This window comes from Mastigoproctus giganteus, chromosome 7 (assembly GCF_048544385.1).
Source record: "Mastigoproctus giganteus isolate SK-2022 chromosome 7, ASM4854438v1, whole genome shotgun sequence".
Lineage (NCBI taxonomy): Eukaryota > Metazoa > Arthropoda > Arachnida > Uropygi > Thelyphonidae > Mastigoproctus > Mastigoproctus giganteus.
In genome coordinates, this window is record NC_143581.1 from 198,717,271 (window position 1) to 198,738,095 (window position 20,825).

Genomic DNA, 20,825 nt, shown 5'->3' on the forward strand with positions numbered 1-20,825 from the left:
TTAAATAATTATGTCTCTGATTATCATTCAAATAATTCAGTAAAGACAAAGTGATTTAAATTTTTATCTCTAGATTTAAATTCGCAAAAGTAAGTCTTAATCGTTTGTGAGGACGTTTCTTTATGAGTGATCTATTACAACAAATGCCTACAAACTGGTGAATTCTTGCAACACGTTCAGCCCATACATTTGAAACACATTATACACAGATTCACTGAATATGTATTACCTGTAGCCAAAGAAAACTCTCCTTTTCCTAAATAAGAGAGTCTGCGCACGTTGTGTGGTTTTCAATATTCCATCTAGTTGTGCCCATCATTCTACTCATTCTTAGAAATTTTAATAACTACTTATTTTTTCCTGCTCTTCTCTTTCTATTTTCCTTTGCCCTTGCATTAATCTTACCTTCTTAATATCACTGTCTTATTATCTATACAATAATCTCACAATCTTAATAGTACTACCAACCTTGTTCAAACTTATTTTCTGTTTGTTCTTATATTACTTATCCACATTTAATTCTATGTGCTTAACACAATTACTATTCTTAATTACCTTACCTTCTCAACTACAATCTAACTCAGTCAAGATTCCCTTATCGAGAATTATTCGAAGGTTCCTTTACCCGAAATTCAACCATTATCGATTTTAATTCTTTAACCACCGCTCCATTATCTGAACTATTATTCAGGTATCAAATATTTCAATATACACCTTTTCTCAGAAACAAATATAATTACATTAATTGTCACCCACACCTTGGGATTGATTTCCTCTGATATTTACAGCTACCTCACTGTATATCTTCCTACTGCAATTCTTCCGATTTCATTTAAGCTATCAATATTTTGAAATCGAATCTTAAGTCTTTTATTGCAATACTTATATGAAGGTATTAATGAAAACTTTCCGTCTTTCAAGATAACTAATTAATTAACTCTTTCCCAAGCTTATTTGATTCTGCAAGCAAATTTTTTTTCCAAATCCCAGTTTAGAATTTCCACTTTAGCTCTGAAATTAATGCGCTTAAATTTGTCATAGTAGTAGAAGTAACCGAGGCATATGGTGCAAAAAAGCAAGCGTAAGAGCTTATGGAGCATCAGCCAAAAAAAAAAAAACTGTAATTATGTACCAGGTATGTACATAATGAATTGCTGGCGCTCTACTTGAGACTGATAGTGTCACAGCGACAGCCGTTAAAAACGTCTTTACTGCAGGAACTCATTGTGAAACTAAAATTATGTGTAAAGTTACCATTTAGCGTATATGTTCATGAAGACATGTTGTATTATAATTCCGATACCGAATTATTTTAGAAAATTGTCTTTTCACCCATCCCCCATTTCCTTTTCGACAACGAGCAGTAAATTGTGCAAGAACTTTTAATGTTTCGCCCCGTTTTTCCTGTTTATCAAAAATAATATTTTTCCATATGACCAAAGACTCACTATCAACTTGTTGTTCATCCAATTCAGCTTTTGATTTACGAATTTCTGACGCTCACGTGGCCATACCACATGGCCCAATCGCTCTTGAAGACACGGACATTGGGTATCGTAATAAATACCACGCTTCCTCTTGTAAACTAATCTCCACAGAATTCAATACATCTACACTTAATGCTCGTGTTAGATCAGTTATATCCATATCAGGATATTCTTCTTATACCTCTATAATTTTCCTTTGGAGGTTACTTATTCCTCTGTTAGTTTTATTCACATATTCAACTACATATGCTGCAAATGAATATTCTTCTATGATAAATTGTAAATCCGAATTAGATTTGAGCACTCCTAAAATCCAAGGATTGCAATTATTCATAAAATTTCCCCCAGGGGCTCACATCTGACATCTGGCGAGTATGAGCTTGGCACACCCTGGGTCATGAGCTGATATCACCATTCTTCTCTTCTTGGTGATTCCCTTCTACTTCTCTCTCTCTCACACACACAGGGTAACTCGAAATGTTTTTTTTTTTGCTGGTGCAGCTTAAGCCTCAGGCTTTCTTGTACTATATGGCTAGTAATAATAATAATTTCTCTTCTATATTGCGTTTAAGAAATACACGTGGTTGTTTGATACCAGCCCTCAAAATATTTAGATATTCTTCTTCTGATTTAAGGAATTCTTCGAAATTAACGTGATTATCCAATTCTAATGAGCAATGCATTTTACGATAATTTTTGCGCTAAGCTAATTTCCGATTGTCATCTGTGGCCATCGGTATCAATATACGAGTTTGCGACATTGGACAAAAAACGTGCTTCAAATCGAAATTCGCGTCGGTTTGCGTTATTATTTTTATAACAGATAAAAGTATGTTTATGTTGCTGTAAATTTGAATAATCTGAAGTTTTCTGTATAGAACATAATGCATCTATCATTTGGATTGCTCCTTCCGTCCCACATTCTTTTTCTTCTAATGGGGCATTGTTCATCCATAATAATATATGCGCGTGTGGACTTCCTCGATGTCGAAATTCACAATATAATATTTCCCAAAAGGACTATAGGTATTCGATTTTACAATTTTGACTATATTCTCAAAAACTTTATTAAAGAATATGGCACACGTTACGGGGGTCTTCATTTATTAATGTAGCTCTTTCCATGTAGGATAGATCCATAACTTTGTTAGTTGCAATTTCTTGTTTATATCGGAATTTGTATAACATAATAGTAATACGGGCCATGTTGGTTCACAGCACTCAACGCAAGAACATTGTAGGTTTTCCAAATTGACGAATAATTTCCTAATATGCTGAATTGGGAATTGATTTTAGAAATGCCAAGTTAGACTCTAATGACTTGTTTATAAATTGTTTCGATTGCAATATAGAACGAGTAATGTTAGCTGTTATTCCTACTGATTTAAATGCAATTTGCAAATTTTCTGCGGTACGCATTCGCATAATTTTCATTGCCATATATAGCAAATGCTGAGGAGTTACTCCTTGACGATCAGATCTACGAATTTCACTTGATGCCATCATAAAGGGAGTAATTTTCAATCCATTTTTAAATTTTCGTGCATGTCCCAAATATATAGCTGGAAAAGAAAGTTCTGCATGTATATCAAATATGAAACTTGTTGGAGATGATTTCTGACCCGGCGCTATACATAAATATTTATCTTCAGACCATAATAATGTTTGTTATTGAATTATGAATAGTTCATCATCATTGTTACTGGTTGCACAATTTCTTCTGAATGTTCCTGTTCACTGTTATCATTCGTCCCCAGGAAATCGTCACTCACTTTTATGCCGTAGAATTTATACAAAGGTGAATTTATCAAATACAGTAACCATATTTTCATTATTTCTTCTGCATACATCTTTGTAGATATGATTATTTATGTATGATTCTTCGTTTTATATGTACATTAATGGCATAATCGTCATCTAATTCTCTAGGTAATCGATGAACCATGATATTTACGTTAACTGGTACATTTATTACTTGTCCAATGATCCCATATTATCCATGTTCATAACGTAAACGACTAATTTGCGTAAAGGGTAATCGTAGTGATATCAAACGCCCAGTTACATTAGTGGTGGACTGGGTCTAAAAATATTGGTTGCCAGAAGACAAAGGGGGCCCACCCACAACTATTATATTTTCAAGCTACTAAATGGTCATTAACATTTTTAACATATTGTCTAATATTATTGCAAGGGGGCCCACTTGACATCGGGCAAGCTGACTCCCTGACCAGTCCACCACTGGTTACAACATCCAGTGGAGGCAAATGAGTAGGATATGTTGGATATATAAATCCATTTGACATGGCCATAGTTGGTGTCTGTCCCTCTTTTAATGAAGAATGTCACGTCATGAAAGAACTCTGTGGTTGAATTTCATTATGTTTCGGAATACTTTGAATTTCAAATTTCCTTTTCTTCCGTTCACGATATTCCTTCATTATTTCAGCTCGAGTTTTTTGGATGCAGTTTGAGAACTCCCAGGCATAACGAAATATTCTTGTTGAATTTCATCTGGATTCAGATTTCTGTCCAACTTCCCTTTCTTTCTTTCACGATATTCCTTCGAACCCTGGACTGTAGGTTTTGGTAAAGTCACTCGCGTATTAATCATTATGACGGTATAACGTAGCGCGTCACTGGTCAATTGTATTTGTTGTGTTGCTGCAACTTGTTGCGTACAATCGAGTTTTCTTGGGCGCACGCGTTGTACTTGTTGCATCACTGCACTTGTTGTAGACATGTATTGCAGCGGCTCCAGGAATATAAGTTCATCTCCGCCATGTTACTCTGTGATGTTACAAAACTCTATAGAACGACCAGAAACCAGTAGTGTTATGTTTGCAAATATTCTTCACAAGACAAAAAACCCTCCTGGCAAAACAAAGGCAAACTTGAACAAGATTATCCACATTAGAGAAAGATATATCCACCGAATCAAGATGCCCATTAGTAAAACAGAACATTTATAATGACAGACCTGTAAGAAGGACAATTTTTGAGACCCTCCAGACAAACTTGCTGAAATCGACAACCACTAATTTAGACTTTACCAACTGGACTGACAACACCAAAGGACTTTTGGCAACCTTCACTAGTGCTCCCTTGCACGGTGCCTTATTTACCACTTCCCGGGGAGGAGACGTTACCTGTCCCTTCCAACTCTCCTTCTGGTGGGACATGGGCCTGTCCCACTGTCAAATTATTATTATTATTATTAATATCCATATGATGCAAGGAAGCCTGAGGCTTATGCTGCACCAGGAAAAAAAGTTCCCGAGTAACCCTGAGAGAGAGAGAGAGTCAAATGTAGAAGGGAATCACCAAGAAAGAGAAGAATGATGATATCCAGCTCAGGACCCTGGGTGTGCCAACCCCATACTCACCAGATGTGAGCCCCCGGGGTTACGCAGGGATCAATCTCTCTATCGACCACTTACTTCCAGCTCTACCCCCCAGTCTTCAGTGTCCCCACCCACACTGTCTACTTCTCATAGCGTATGCCCAACACAGTGGAAACTTAAAAGCACTAAAATTCTGTTCGCCCAATTGTTTTGGCGTTATACACCTTTCTGCATACATCCCCTACAGAGTTGTCATTTTTTTTTTCTTTTTTAGGCCCTTGCCATTGTAATCCCAGAAAAGTAGGTGGCAGAGCCTGCTAGAGGTTAAATTATGTGCTGGTGTACCTGGTCTGCCCCCACCAGGTTAAGCGTGGGCACCGTTGGGTCATCGAGTTTCATGATGATTTCTAGGTAACCTAAAGTTTTTTTCCAAATAACGCCGGTAAAAACGTTTTTAACGTGAATATTGGGGACACGTTACTTATTTGGAAATGCAAGGATTTCATAATATGCATTGTTATAGTAATAATGCCGTTATTGAAAATTTCGTTTGTCCGTTTGATGAGTTTACTGTGCATTAAATTGATAATTTTAGCACCATCGATTACGTATCATATATTTGTGTACCATTCCAAACCTAATAAATATTTAACGTACATTACATAGCAGAGTTTTAATTTGCACCAGACTGACATTATTGGAGTTAATTAAGACATCCTTTAGCACTTTCGCTGTTGGCTTTTCCGACCGCTGTAACGACCCTTGATACAAAACCACGGGATTGAGTCAATGCAGTTCGCGAGAAGATTGCTTGACAAGAATAGCTGTTTTCTCAAATTAGAAGAAAATGTTCTAAAAGAGGGTGATTCTCTCCAATTGGAAGACAATACGAAGACCTGTACGTTGAAGAAGTAGCAAACGTGTTAATCGTGATATGAGCCAAAAATTAAAAATTAATTCGTTTATTATTTAAGAAAAAAATCGCTTCAAGGGTCAAATTATGATCTCCATTATTCTTATGGCTCTTACATTTTACAGGCAGCCATTGCTTAATATGGGTCCTCAACATTTCCAATTAACAATCGATTATATCTTGTAATTGAAACTAGTTTTCGCTAATTAAGTTAATTTTTCATATACTTTGGTTTTCGAATTTTATTAATAATTCAAAATATTTCACCTTCTATAAACTTGGGTGTTACCTGTATGTTAATTATACTAGTCACAATCTGTTAGATATTTTACACTTAATCTACTTAAAATATAACAAAACTGCGCATTAGCCGTTGGTTGTCATTGGAAACATTGCTTTGTTTAAGAATAAATACAGCTCTGTCCACTAAAGTAGGGTATTTTCTGCGCTAGTTTTAAATCCGATATTCCTAGCTAGTTCCGTTCGCGAATAAGGTCGGATCCTGTGTTTGCACTAACTGAGATTTTTCAACTGTTTTGAATCGCCACACCCGAGCTAACGGGAAAAACCACTTGTGTGAGGCCCACTGTTCAAAACCGAACTTCTTGAACAAAAACTATTATTTTTAGGCCACCTGAATAATTAAATTCATTTGCCGTGTTGTGTGTCTTATCTGTTAATGCCTGTGTTCTATGGTTGATTTGTCTATTTTGCCGGACGAAAAACCCCAGTGACTATGGAAAAACCTTGCTATCTACGCCTAGGACCTATTAATTCAGCCACGGAGAACTTTTTGAACAAGGCAATTTTTTTAAATATATGTTTCAAAAGTTTTAAGAGCTGCCACAAACTATGATTATTTTTTAAAAAAGTTTTAGTAACAACGTCTTTTCTGTCGGTCATTTTGGCGCCCACAAACCATTGACGGCAAATTAGGTGGTGAACATACATCGTGGTCACCAATCACAGTTTGGTAACAACCCCAAATATATATATATATATATATTTGGTCAACCTGTAGTGAAACAAGACTTTATAATCATCCTGTTCATCTAGAGCAGTGTTGTCCAACCTATGGCCCACGGCAGAATACGCCCCGAGAATAATTTTTATACGGCCTACACGGAAAGTGAACTAAAATAGCATTTTGAAGTTTGTAAATTATCAACCAAAATTTTCTGATTAAACGTTAAGTTTTGTCCAATAAACGTTATTTTGTATTCTATTTAATAAAGTTTTTCGAATATTTTCAATTTTAGTTATATCATTATATTTATTTATTCACTTTATCATTGAAAAGCACCAATCCTTTCCCAGGTTGTAAATTTTCTAAAGTGGGCATTTAAAAGCAAAAGGTATTTTTTTAAAAACAAAAGTAAGTCATATATTTATAATTTTAATAAAATATAAAAAATAAATCACTGATAAGAGAGTTGTTGCACATAAAAGGGTTGGGATTTGCATTTTTATACAGGGTGATTCACTACCAGTGAGACAAACTTGCACGAGGTGTAGGGGGCACAAAGACGAATCGGAATCACATAGCATTGCATGGTCCGAAATGCCCTCGTCATGCGGTAGAGGACGTTGAACGGAAGGTCGCGTGAACAGCGATCCCGCTGGAAGTCAGCATTTGCGAACCGTTTCTGTTGAAGAAACCAAGTAGCAAAAGTCCTCCGGAGTGGATAATCCGCAGGCTCCAATGATTGGACGCGCTGCAGATGGTATGAACTCATTTGGTTTGTTGACAGTATCCTCCATACAGTGGATTGGGAAATTGCCTTCTGCAAGATGTAGGACATTCTCCTCATTGTCTGGCGTCCTCGTCGTTCGCTCTCGATTCATGGTGCCTCTCGCGAAACAACCAGTCTCACGTAACCTTCTGTGCACACGTGCGAAAATCGTATGATGAGGAGCACGCCTGTGCGGGAAACGTTCCTGCTATAAGCGCAGAGCGGCACGTCCATTACAGTCCGCAGTTCCATACGCGAGGTGCATGTCGGCCAGTTCAACGTTTGAATACTTGTCCATCCTACTGCCTCGGGAACCGGTTCGCAAATGCTGACTTCCAGCGGGATCGCTGTTCACGCGACCTCCCGTTCAACGTCCTCTACCACATGACGAAGGCATTTCGGACCCTGCAATGCTATGTGATTCCGATTCGTCTTTGTGCCCCTACACCTCCTGCAAGTTTGTCGCACTGGTAGTGAATCACCCTGTATATAGCCTGATAATAAAACACGGTAACATGAAAATAGAAACTTCTTTTAACTTGTTGAGGGTTTACTTCAGGCTACGTTAACTACAAAATTGCAGTTTTCTTTTTTGCGATAATTTTAGTTATACTTTACACGAATAACAATGCATATGTCATAGAATTGTATCTCTCTTTTTGAAGTTAGCTTAGGCTGTAAGTACATTTCGGTTAATAGCTAGATCGTATGTATAGCTTAGCTTAATTTTACCATATAAACCCTGTTTTACAAATTTGACATCCTCAACTTGAAATAAAAGTTAAAAATAAAGAAGTTTAAATTCTGATATTTGATAACATTATTCTTTTGTTTTATATTCATTTCGCTTTCAATGTATTTTAATATTGGGCTGATTACTTTGAGGTGACAGTTTGATCATTGTATATGTTTAGAAGAGAAGAACTCTGGTGGTGTAAATTTATAGTATTAAATTCGCGCCATTCGGTAAAAATGTTATTGGCTTATTTTATCACGTGAGATTGTAACGGTTTTAGGCGCGCAGAGTAGCATTTGTCGTTTTGATTAGTCGAGTAGTTGGCGGACAAAGGTTTTTCTTAGTGATGGTATGGTTTGCTATTAAATTTGCTTCGTGTGTGACGTCTTGATTGAAATTTCTGTTATAAAATAATGGATTTATTCTTGTATGCGTTGTACGGTAGGCTTTAACGTATTTCCAAATTTAATTTCAGGCGGGTGGAAAAGCAGGTAAAGATTCAGGAAAAGCAAAGGCAAAAGCCGTTTCGCGCTCAGCTAGAGCTGGTCTTCAGGTAGGCTTAATTTTATTTATTATTATTATTTATTTATTTTTATTTTTTTTTACTTTCCCCCCTAATTTTGACAGTTGTGCCGAGTGAGCTTTTTAGTATTTTATTCCTTCGTTAGGTTACTATTTCTTGAAGCAGTTTATTCTGCTGAAAAGTAAATTGTAAATCGAGGCATGCATTTATATTTCTGTTTTAAATTGTTCGGATTTCATTTTTTCTTTTAATTATTTTTAAAGGAAAAAAAATCAAATAAACAATGATTTGCTCCATGAACTTGATAGTACTTTACAGAGACGTGTACCGAGAAAGTTTCGTATTGGTACTGTGGTTTTGTACCACTGCCTGTAACATTGATTTTTTAGTTCGCACTGAAGAGTTGCATCATGCAAGTCCATTTTTTGCAGTTAGAATTTTGTAAATGTGTTAAAAATAACCGGGTGCTTTATCAAGCTTCAGTATTTAAGAGTTTTGTCGGGGAATAATAAAATTTTAATGAGGCTTCTAATATAAAAGATAGGTATTTGCAACTAGTTTTTTTATCAACAAAACATTTAAATCTGCCGGAAGAAACCTGGACCTTTTGTGAAAAAGTATTGGAAGTACACCTTTCTAAAAGAATTTCTATGTTGGAAATGTTTTCCTGTTTGTATGGATGAAACAGCTGAGTCAGGAATTTAAACATTTGCGCGTAATGCGGAATTAACTTTTTTAAACTTGTTTATAGGATGAAGTGTAGCGGTTTTAACGGAGTGTAGTGGTGTAGATAATTTGACATCTGTATGAATATTTGTTTTGTTTTATTTGCTTCCGAGCTTGAATGCACCTGAAGGCCGTCTCAGTTCTGATTGAAGAGGACAATAGAGAACCCTTGTTCAATGGCTTCGAAAGTGCCAAGATATGCGTTTAGTTTCTGATAAGGGGACGTAAAGTTTTATCCCCTACCCTTCATAAGTTGAACTGTTTGCTTTAGCATTTTTTTCAGTCCTTAATTTTTATATATTTTGTGAATAAATTCTTTTCAGGATGCATGATTTGTGATTTTTGCCGTGTGGTTTTTTACTTTTTTTTTTTTTTTGGAGCACTGCAGTGAACTGGACTCATTTTTCACTTCTGCAGTAGTGCATTATAAAAGGCTTGGATTTAAATTTCACTTTTGATGAGTAGGAGAGTAAATTCACCAGTTGTAGAAATGAAGAAAATCAACTGGCTTGAAATGCATAATGTACATGCAAATAACAATAAAAATTGAGTTAAATTTGGGATTGTGCTTTTGAAATATTAATTTAGGAATTAAAATCTTGGGAGTTTGTATAGTGTATTCATTTTTTATACCAAAACTTGTTTAACTACTTAGTATTGCTTCCCTTGTTATCCCAGTATATCTCACTAATTACAAATGGGATGCATGAATTTTGCTTCTTTTGGTGTCAGTGAAATCACTTTTCTTTTTACCTCAAATCATCTTATTTTAGTTTTCATGAAGTGGAGTAATTGATGTAATTTTTTTTCTTAAACATATTGACTAATATGTAGTGTTATTTAATTTTCTTCACCTATGCAGTATTGTTTAGTAGCGAAATATTGTTAACAAAGGTTGATGGATGAAAGGATCTCAAGAGAGACGCCTCTACTCATTTTCCAATGGCTTTCATCCTGCATATAAAAAGCTGGCCTTAGTGTGCACTTTTTTGGGATGTCATAGTGGCAACTTTGTTGCGTGCATTGCATTCATCTAAACCACCAATTCTCGTGGCCTGTTTTTTGGTCCATTTTGATAATTTTGAAAACTGGACACTCCATTCTGTGAACCCTCCCTGTACTCAAAAGCTTAGCTCCCTTTATTTGGAACTTGTTTTTAATTTTGTGATCTACTTGCGGGGGGGGGGGTTGCAACCTGCTAGGTGTGAAATGCTGATGCAAACAACCCAATCACAACCTTGGGAGTAGGGAAAGTGAATGCTTTTCCTTATTATTAAATAACAGACCATCTGCAGCTTGTGAGAAGCAAGTAAGCTTAAAGGTTTCAAATACCAGTGGGTGTCCTTGCACTATTTCATCCTTATTAATAGAAACTACCTTCACCTTGAATAATATTAAGAGATTTGCCTTTTTATGTGATGATATACAATTTAAAAAGATATTCACCACTTAGGCAGAATATTAGATAATGGTATCTAAATTAAGGCTAGGGATTCCGAAGCTGATTCGTCTTCAGCTGAAGAAGAATGATCATTTTGCTGACCAAAAATCAAAGTAAATTATGCAAATTTTATGATATCAACTATTTTGTTGAAATTATTCCCTTGCAGTTATATATTGTATGGTGTTGTGGAGTGAACACATCCCAATCAAGGGGTTAAAGATACACATAATGGTTGTGTGTTTAAATAGAAGTTTTACTTTTGTACACCACTAGGTTCACATTGACACATTCACAATTCAACATATTTGCTAATTTGCTAATAATATATGCTGATAAGCTTCAATGCAGCTGTTTGGCATTTCTCAGGTTTTTAAATGTAGTGGATTTGCCTTTTTTAGATAGTGCTATTCAATTTAAAATTATATTATAACTTATCAAAATTAGCATTAGCATTAGTAGAGGCATTTGATGCAAGAAAGCAAGCTTTATGCAGCATCAGCCTAAAAAAAAAAAAAAAAAAAAAAAAAAGCCCACTTCCACTTCACCCCTCTGTTCGTTCAAAATACCTGTCCAGCTGAGCCTTAAACTTATTTAGGCTATCAACCTCCACAACAAGGGATAGAAGTCTGTTCCACCAACCAACCACCCGCTGGCTAAAGGCAAATTTCCGCACGTCTATCCTACATCTGTCTTTCCTCAATTTGAATTTATGCCCTCTCAGGTGATTTTTCTGAGCTAGAGGAAGAATCCCATCAGCATTGAGCATGCTTAAACCATTCAAGGCTTTATACACCTCTATCAGATCACCTCGCTGGTGCCTAGTCTCCAGACACTGTAATTTGCAAAACTTAAGCCTTTCTTCGTAAGAGCACCCCTTTGTTCCATTCACTAATCTTGTTGCCCTTCTCTGTACTCGTTCCAGCAGCTCTACATCCTTCTTGAAATGAGGCCTCAAGAAGGATGTAGGATAACTGTTTTTCTGTTAAGTTGAATAGAAACTTATGTTCAGTTGGAGCAGAGCTCCATGATCAAAAATTGAATGTGATAAAGTGCACAACTTTTATTTGAAATTTAACATTTTCATTAATATTGGCCATATAAGAACCAAAAGTTTGATCCCACGACTTGCTTTAATTGCTGACTATTGTAAAAATGTTTGTTCAAGAGTCTTGAATTTGTGACAATGTGAAGAAGACTTCCAAGTTTTGGTTGCTTGGAACTTAAGGTCTTCCATCCAACTGACTTATTGTACAATGGGATTTTTAGGTTAGTTTCTTACTTTAAATTTTAGCTGCTTAAAAAAATTGTGAAAAATTCCTAAAACCCAGGAGAAACCCTAGATGTTTTATCAACTTTTTCATTGTAGTAGATGATTACTCTAGATTCCAGGAGCAACTGTTCTTTGTTAAGGAGCTTTATCTCCTTTTATTTTGTGGTAGTGGGTATATTCTGTGTGAGATCCAAAATATAGAGGATACAAAAATTTAAAGGGTATTATGCCTATCTCTGTTCACTCAGTTTAATCCTGACATGCATGCTGAAATACATAATTGATTAGGTACTAAACAATGCAGTGGTATATCAGCTACTGACCAGTGAGAGCTTTTACTGGATGAGGCACATTTGTTTGTCAAGATTAAAGCAAGGGTGTAGTAACATTTTCTTGGCATTGGCTTTTCCCTATGAAAGAAGACCATAAGTCAGATGAGGCTGGATCAGGGTAAAAAAAAAAAAAAAAAATGCTTGAGGAGGGAATTCACCCATGCTGCTGACTGGGTGAGAATCCCTGCCAGAGATGTACTGCTTTTAATGGTGATAATTTGTTTTTCTCTGATTTGTCAAGCCAGGTTCCCAAGAATCTGGTATCCTTGGCCAGTCCAGGGGTTTAGTCTTCCTTGTCTAAAAACCATGTGATTTGATTTTCTGGGATTGAGAATAAGCTGGTTTTTTTATTTTTTTTATTTTTATTTTTTTTATTGAGCCTCTGATGTAGTGAGCACTATACTTTTGACTTTGCAGTAGGCTGGAATTTCTGTTTTCATGATGGGAATGTTAATCCTAATAAAAAAAAAAAAAAGACAGCTATTTTTATTTTAAATGGTAGGAAGTGCAAGATTGATTAAAATATTGTAAAAAATTCTCAGATTCTTATCTAATTAAAGATAGCTTTAGCATTGTTATTACCCCACTTAGCTTGTGCACTGAGGAAGCTGATTTAAGTGGACCATTGTAAATTGAAGAGGGGTAGCCCATTATATATTCCCATGTTTCTAACAGTTAAATCACCTAGAATTATGACCATCCCATGGGATGGGCCTTTCTTACAGCCAGACATCTAAAGCTTATCGTGTGTATTGCAATTCGTGACAAACTCTGACATAACTATTAACTTGCATGTGGTTGGTTGTAAATAAAGGAATTTTAAATTTGCTACATTTATTGCATGAGCAAATAACTTTAATTCTAATTTAGTTAGTGATAAAAAATTGTAGTTGCCCACAAGTTTTTTTTTGTTGTTGTTGTTGTTTAGAATTGACACCCTTTTACTTCTGCTGTATTTAAATTTTAAATCAATTCCTTAATTCTCTGCATGTGGGTGGCATTTATTTATATTGAATGAAAATTTTTCTAAATCATTAGCATATTAATGATACTATGCTAATATTACTGTAGTTCAACTTAGCTTGCTTCTGTTTTGTTTCAAAACCTAAAACAGTTTTCGATTTGTACTCAGAATGAATTTTTATTCTTTTGGTGGTAATAGTTCATCTGTTTTAAGTAATGGTTTCCATAGCTGAGTGGTGAACACAAGAGTACAGAAGTGCACATCCTTTGAATGACTGAGTTCTAGCTGTGTTACTCCTGAATACAATAGAAAGTTCTTGTATTCATTCTATTTTGTAAACTCCCCGACCTTACGTGGTGGTCCCAGAGTATAAAAAGAAAATTTATTTAATTTTAGACCTTATGAGAAACAGTGCCGACATTTGTTGACGTTGCAGAATTCTTCTCTGTACTTTATAACTTTATTGCATAAAACATTCTTTCCATATGTTAAGTAATGCATTCACTTTTATGGTCATAAAGTTATATTTTAGAATGCCTAAAGTGGACATTCTAAATATATATTTAATACTATATCCCATACTTGGCACAAATTGGTGCCATCCTTAGTTTCATTTCATTATTTCCTGGCTGGTTGAATTCTGTAATTTCATTTTTGCATTTTATTAATGCTGTAATTATATACCTAATAAAAATTTGACTTAATGCAGTTTTTTTTTTTTTTTTTTTTTTTTTTTTTCATTATAAAAAAATCTTTCTCTGATTTGATGTATATAAATAAGCTTTTCACTGTAACAGGTGATTCAATCTGCAGCGATGATTAATTTTTATTGTATATGTATCATTTCAAATATGCATCTCTTATTTAATTTTATCCATTGATTCATCTTGGTACCTGTTAATTTTCCATTCTTCAATGTTATGGAAACAGGTTTAATTGGATTGAATATTTAAAGCATTGGAAAGCAGTGACATTGTCTTTCTTTTCTGTTACATTCTTGTAGATCAGTAGCCATTAGTTGTAACTGCGGATGTGCTTGTTGTGTAATGAGTGACTTGGAAAGGCATATTTGAAGTTGTCAGTTACTTCCAGTTAAGGTAAAGCTAATTTTCGATGAAAAATAAATAGGTGTGATTTTATATTATAATATTATGCAAGATATCATACAGACCGTATTCATTATTCTGTTTAATTGTGATGGAGATTAGAAGATAAGAAATTTTTTAATTCCTTTGACATTATGCATTTTAACTTATTTAGATAATAACAAGTTTCTTGTGATTTTTCTTGGCTCTTGTATCAGAACTATTACAAGAAAATTTAACTCCTGCCCATGACCACAACTGTTGGAAGAAGCATTTTTTTATTAATTGGTGAAACTTAGATTATTAAATATAATCTATCTTCATGGATGGTATTTTAAAAGCTTAACACTTCTAATCCCCCAAGATGGAAATGATATTTTCCATATTTGGGGAGGATTTATTTCAAAGAAGTAGTCTAAGTGCTTTTAAAGCAAGGAGACTAAATGTGGGACTTGTTTTCAAAAATTAATAATAAATAAATAATAAACCTAACTTTATAAATTTTATCACAATTGTACTTTTAAATATTTTCCCAATGCTCAGTGTGACAAATGTAATTGTAATTGCTTTTTTTTTACTAGGAATTGGGCTGGCCATTGATAGGGAATGAGCTTTTTGTACTAAGACTTGCTGATGGTGTGAAGGATTAGTTTGTGACAATATCTTGATTAAATTTTTTATTATAGAAAAATATTTGAATTTTCCAATGCTAAAACTTGCCAATGTTAATTGTTTGTGGGATTGAGTGAGTCTATTGCCATCACAGGGGGGGGGGGACGACATTTTTTTCTTTGCTGTCACAAAGAAAATGACAGCCTTGTTAAGCCCATGACTTGAGTCATTTTTGTCAGATAGCTTTCTATAAGCCAGTAGTGCCGTCTGTGGCAGCTTAACACGATACATCAGTGCCTGCTTTTTTTGCAGAGCGTCTGTTTTGATTCCTGAGAATGACTGGAAGGATTTAAAAGGGCCTCTTCAATCAAGGCTCTAGTTAGCCATCTCAGAGGAAGTAAACTTTCTCCTTGAGCTGTTCTGTAATTTTCAGCCCCCACAACATGTAAATTGGCCTTTGAATATACTAGAAACCACAGTGATGATTAGCAGTTTGGATGGAGTGCTGAAATTGGCAATTCATTTCCATTAGCCTTGGAATTCAAGCTAAGACTAAGAATTTGTATGAAGATGTGTTGAGAGAAAGATAGCCTGCTTGAAACCTCCACTGCCACCTGCTAGTCATGGTTAACTGCACTGTTTTAAAGCATATCTGAAAAAAAATTCATTCACAAGATTATGATGTGTGAGAAGCCTAAAAGAGGAAGTTGTAATACTATCTCTATAGTGGAAGAAGTGAGGTGGTTTTTTGTTTCATTGCAATTCGTGAAAAGAAATGACAAACAACTCTACTGGTTTCTCATTGTCATTTGACAATTAAAATAAGATTATGCAGTTGTCTCATAAGATTATACTCACTTTAAACTTCATGTATTTTAATTTGTTTAATTTGCTTTAATAAGAAACACTGGTTGTTTGTGAATAATCAAATTTAAATGTCAATGTTGGAGAGGCAGTTTAATTTATGCTTGAAGCATTTGTTAATTTGTTGCATGCTGCTTTAGAGGCTTTTCCCTCAATATTAGTTTCTTTTTGACACAGAAAATAACTGAAATGCATGCTGAAAAAGGGTGCAAAAAGTTTTTTCTAACATGCTGTTTACTAGAGAAAAATTAATGTTTTGCACAAATGTCTTTTATACTTGTTTTCACTTGGAAAATTATATGCCATTTTAGAGTTGCAGTATTTGCTCTGTGAGAATGCACATGGGCCCATACACAGAAGAGCACACCGTAGAACTTTTTTTTGTTTGTTTGTTTGTTTTGTTTTTTAATTACAGCTGTTCTTTTATATGATGCAATTCTCTAGCTAAACATTACTTCATGTTTTTGATGTAATACAGTTCACTAACAGGCAATATCATTGTTGATGTTGAGTGATTACTTGTAATAGCAAACAGAATACAGTATATTATTAAAATTTGATGATTTATCAGTTAACATCAGGTATATAAAACTTGTTCATATTAGTGGCTTTTTACACATTTTAATTAACTATGTATAATCTGTTGCTCTTTAAACTAACAAGTACTCTTTAAACCAACTTTATACCTAACAAGTCTGGATTTACAGTGGAGACAAGTTTGACTCCATCCTTTTTTGCAAAAAAAAAAAAACCTGCAATTTCATTGTTAAATTTGGAATTAAAAAAAATGCAGTTTTCTACTTGTTTTCATTAACAAATTGGCCATCAAATATAAATTGCAAAAAATAGCACAGTTCATACTTACTCTTTTTGGCATTTCAGCGCCTTTGTATATTTTTAAGAAGTTGGAGGGGCAACATAAAAAAAAAAATTACGATTTACTAAAAATAAGCATGCATGCACATGTGGCTTACATTTTCTGTTTTGTATACCATATTTTCCAGACATTAGATGCACCCAGATTGAGTAATTTTATTGCCTATATCCAAAATTTACAATGTTACTAAACAATGTCAATGTAGGATGAGTTTACTCATTATAGAATCTCAAAACTGTAGTCTCACTCATCATTACTGATGTGGCTTGAACTTACACTTTCTTGTGCCATCAAGGGCATTGCTGATTCACTATTTCTTGAAAGGGTTGAGGTTTCTGGATAGTAGGTTTTATTGAACTTTTTCTTGGCAATAAAGGACAAGTTCTAGTAAGCCATGTGAAAGCATCACTCAGGTATGCTAGGCAACAAGAGTGTGGCATGATGTGGGGAGGGGGGAACTGCACCTGATGTATATTCAGACCATAAGACACGAGGGAATTTAGATAAGTTTGTTTTATGGTGCAGAAAATGGTAATGATCTGTAATTAGTCATAGAAAACTGCATAGTTTTCCTTACAAAATTTCTAACTGAAGAAATGAAATTCTTTAAATGAACTTTATAGGCAGATATTTAAATCGTTTTTATTTTCAACAACAGGACATTTTATTTAGTAGTATGAGCAAGGAAAAGAGTGGAAATTTAAATGCTTAAAACATTTAATTTTATTAAAAATATTAATTTGTTGCTTATCCAAGAATTTCCTTCAAACACCTCCACAAAAGGTGTTTGCCAGTTTTCAGGTGCCATTTGACTTTACCAAGGGACAACTCTGACATTAAACATGTGAATCACTAAGTAGTAAGTCTTCTTTTCTGTGTTATGTATTGTGCTAACAGTTTTGTGCGTGTGCATGTAAGCAAGGTTAATTAAGTCTAAAGAAATATGATATAACGAGGATAACACATTTGTTTTTGTGATGTATGATTTGACACTTTCAGGTGTCAGGAAATGTGTAATCAGATGTTTGCAAATGAATAAGCATATGGTGCATAGAAAGAAATACAAAAATCATAGGATTTCAAAGTGAAGATATGCTGTTTTTTTTTTTTTTGTAGTTTGTTTATCGTGCAACATAATCTTCATCTGAACTGTGCCAATTGTGTTTAGAAATGTTTTTGGATAGTGAAATAGTAAAAGAAATAAGCAAGAACAAAAACACCAGGTATTATTAGTGAAATTGCACAGCAAGCAAAAGAAAAGCTAGTGGCAGAGCCGTGTGAAGGTGAGGCAAACGAGGCTCTTGCCTGAGGTTTAAAGCTGAAAGGGGTGCCAAAAGAAAGATTAAATAATTTTTGAAATGAGATGCATAAATAAATCTGTTATACAGTAAAATCTCGTTAATTCAAACTCGGTTTATATGAAGCACATACCATTCCTCTGCGAAAGGATAGGCTTTTCTACGTAAATATATCCATTTACTACAAAATTCGGTTAATATATATTACAAAGTTCTTTTTCACCCCGTGAGAAATAAATATTGTCATTTTGTATGTTTAATACAAATCTTGGCAGAGTGATCCGATTGCCCCCGGCCACCTAGCTCCCTACTTCCTGAAGCTTGGCACTGACTTGTTAGAAATTAGTTTTGTATAAACAAAAGCAATTTATGGTAGCTACAAGTGCACTCTGAAACTCATTCTGACGAATGACTTGTTAAGTTAACAAAAGAATAAAAAATAGTTTTTCTAAGTTGTTTATATGCACTCCCTTGCTCTCCATGGGAATAAGGTCAGTTGCAATTGTTACCCCAGTTCAGAGTCTTGCTGTCATATACAACAATATTTTATTTGAGCTTGTCTTTTTTTGGAACTTTAAATTAATTTAAAATTTGTTTATATTAAATCTTATTTAGCAGTGTTATGGCAACAAAAACATAGATGGACAGAATTAAGCCTGGAAATTAAACTAAAAATTATACAAGAGGCTGATAGGATTGAAAGAAGCAAAAACGGACATTGCAAAGGAATACAACATTACTTTATCTACAATACTGAAAAAAGACTTGAAGTGTGTGGCACTGGAGCAGTGATGAAAAACAGGGAACAAATTCATGGTGCAAAGCACGAGGAGCTTGAAATAAAACTGAGTGGTACCAACAAATGCGTGCATCTAACTTGCCAATATCAGGTCCAATTTTGCAAGAAAAGGCAAATTATCTAGCTCAGCAACACAGGATTAGTGACTCCAAATGAAGCGGTGATTGGCTCCAAAGATTTAAAGACAAGAATAACTTGGTTTCACGAAATATTTGCGGTGAGTCTGGATTAGTTGACAAAGAAAAGGCTACAGACTGGTTGTGTTCTGTATGGTCCATCCTTGAAAAATATGAGGCTTCCTGCCAAACAAAACATTTGCTGTTCGAGGAGAGTCTTGTCATGGTGGAAAATTAAGTAAACAAAGACTCACTGTTCTGTTATGCTGCACTTCAGATGGCAGTACAAAACTATGCCCACTTGTGATTGGTAAGTTTTCCAAGCCAAGATGTTTTAAAGCAGTTAACCAACTCCCCCTGTGATTATGAGGCCAATAGAAGTGCTTGGCTTACGGTCAATATTTTTCAATCTTGATTATCAAAATTGGACAGAAGAATGGCTTCAGGTAAAAGGAACATTTTGATGATTCTAGACCGTTGTACAGCACATTCTATCGAGACACTTAAGTTGACAAATATATGGCTGTTCTTACCTCCCAATACCATCAGTTTAATGCAACCACTGGACCAAGGCATTATTTATAATGCCTCAAGAGAGCATATAGAGCCTGCCTGATAAGGTACTTGATTTGCAACATAGGAAGGAAAATTTGCAGCCAAATTGGAATGTCTTGGATGCTGTCTGTAACCTTGTTATTGCTTGGGAAAGTATTACATCAAGTGCAATAATCAACTGCTTCAGAAAGAGTAGCTTTGGAGAGAACATAATCAAAAAACATGGTCCAGCAGACGAATGTGATAGCAACAGTGAAGGTGGATAATGGAGTTGCTACCAATGTAATGCCAACACCAGAAGAGCTACGGCGCCTCCGTAGCCAGGTGGGAAGGAGCAGTAGTGTGTAGCACACGCTTCTTGATTAAACCGGGGTTCGAGCCCGTCACCACCAAATACGGAGGATGCGGAAAGGTCAGGGAATGACCACCACATAACCTGGAGCAATATGGCCTTAGTTGCTAATGCTCCTTAAAAAACCAAACAACAACAACAACCAGAAGAGCTGCTGGGTACCAAACATAATGAAGATGGTTTTATTACCATCGAAAGTGAAGACACACACACACACTCTGCCATCTAAAAAGATGCCCAAAATGCATTAAACATAGAGAATGTGTTGGCCTGCAGTAACATTGATAAAGAAACAACTAATGCATTTGATTACATCTGTGCTGTAGTTAAAAATGCATACAGGACAAAAACTGCAAACATCATTGGATTCTTTCTTTAAATTAGAATAATTTATTAAAAAGTTAATGGTTTTTATGTCCCCTTTTATATTAAGATTAATTCTTTTTACTATGATACTAAAATATTGTATATATCAAAATACATTAGATTCCGGTTATTTGGGACACATCGAGACTAGTGCATTTTGGCCCGATTAAGCGCCTGCCCCAATTATCCGAAATTTCACGTAAATAGTTAAAAATGCAATGTATCCCCGCTTTACAGTTGGTTCACTGTACACTCATCACGTTACGATGGACTCACCATAGTAAAGTACTGTTCACTATACGATGTGTAGTGGCACCTCTGCAGCCAGGTGAGAAGGAGCAGCAGTGCATAGCACACGCTTCTTGATTAGACCGGGGTTCGAGCTCATCACCACCAAATACGGAGGATGCGGAGAGGTCAGGGAATGAC

At 35.1% G+C, this 20,825-nt stretch overlaps 1 protein-coding gene across 1 annotated transcript in view; it reads left to right on the forward strand.

Moving 5' to 3' along the window:
- Window positions 1-8,453: 8,453 nt before the first annotated feature.
- The window catches only part of His2Av (Histone H2A variant), a 55,050-nt gene continuing 42,678 nt past the window's right edge, over window positions 8,454-20,825 (forward strand). Inside the window, exons 1-2 of the mRNA XM_090377350.1 lie at window positions 8,454-8,562; window positions 8,689-8,766. Of these exons, the coding sequence (XP_090233476.1) occupies window positions 8,560-8,562; window positions 8,689-8,766 (81 nt within the window). The 5' untranslated portion in view covers window positions 8,454-8,559. The remainder of the gene's footprint in view (window positions 8,563-8,688; window positions 8,767-20,825) is intronic.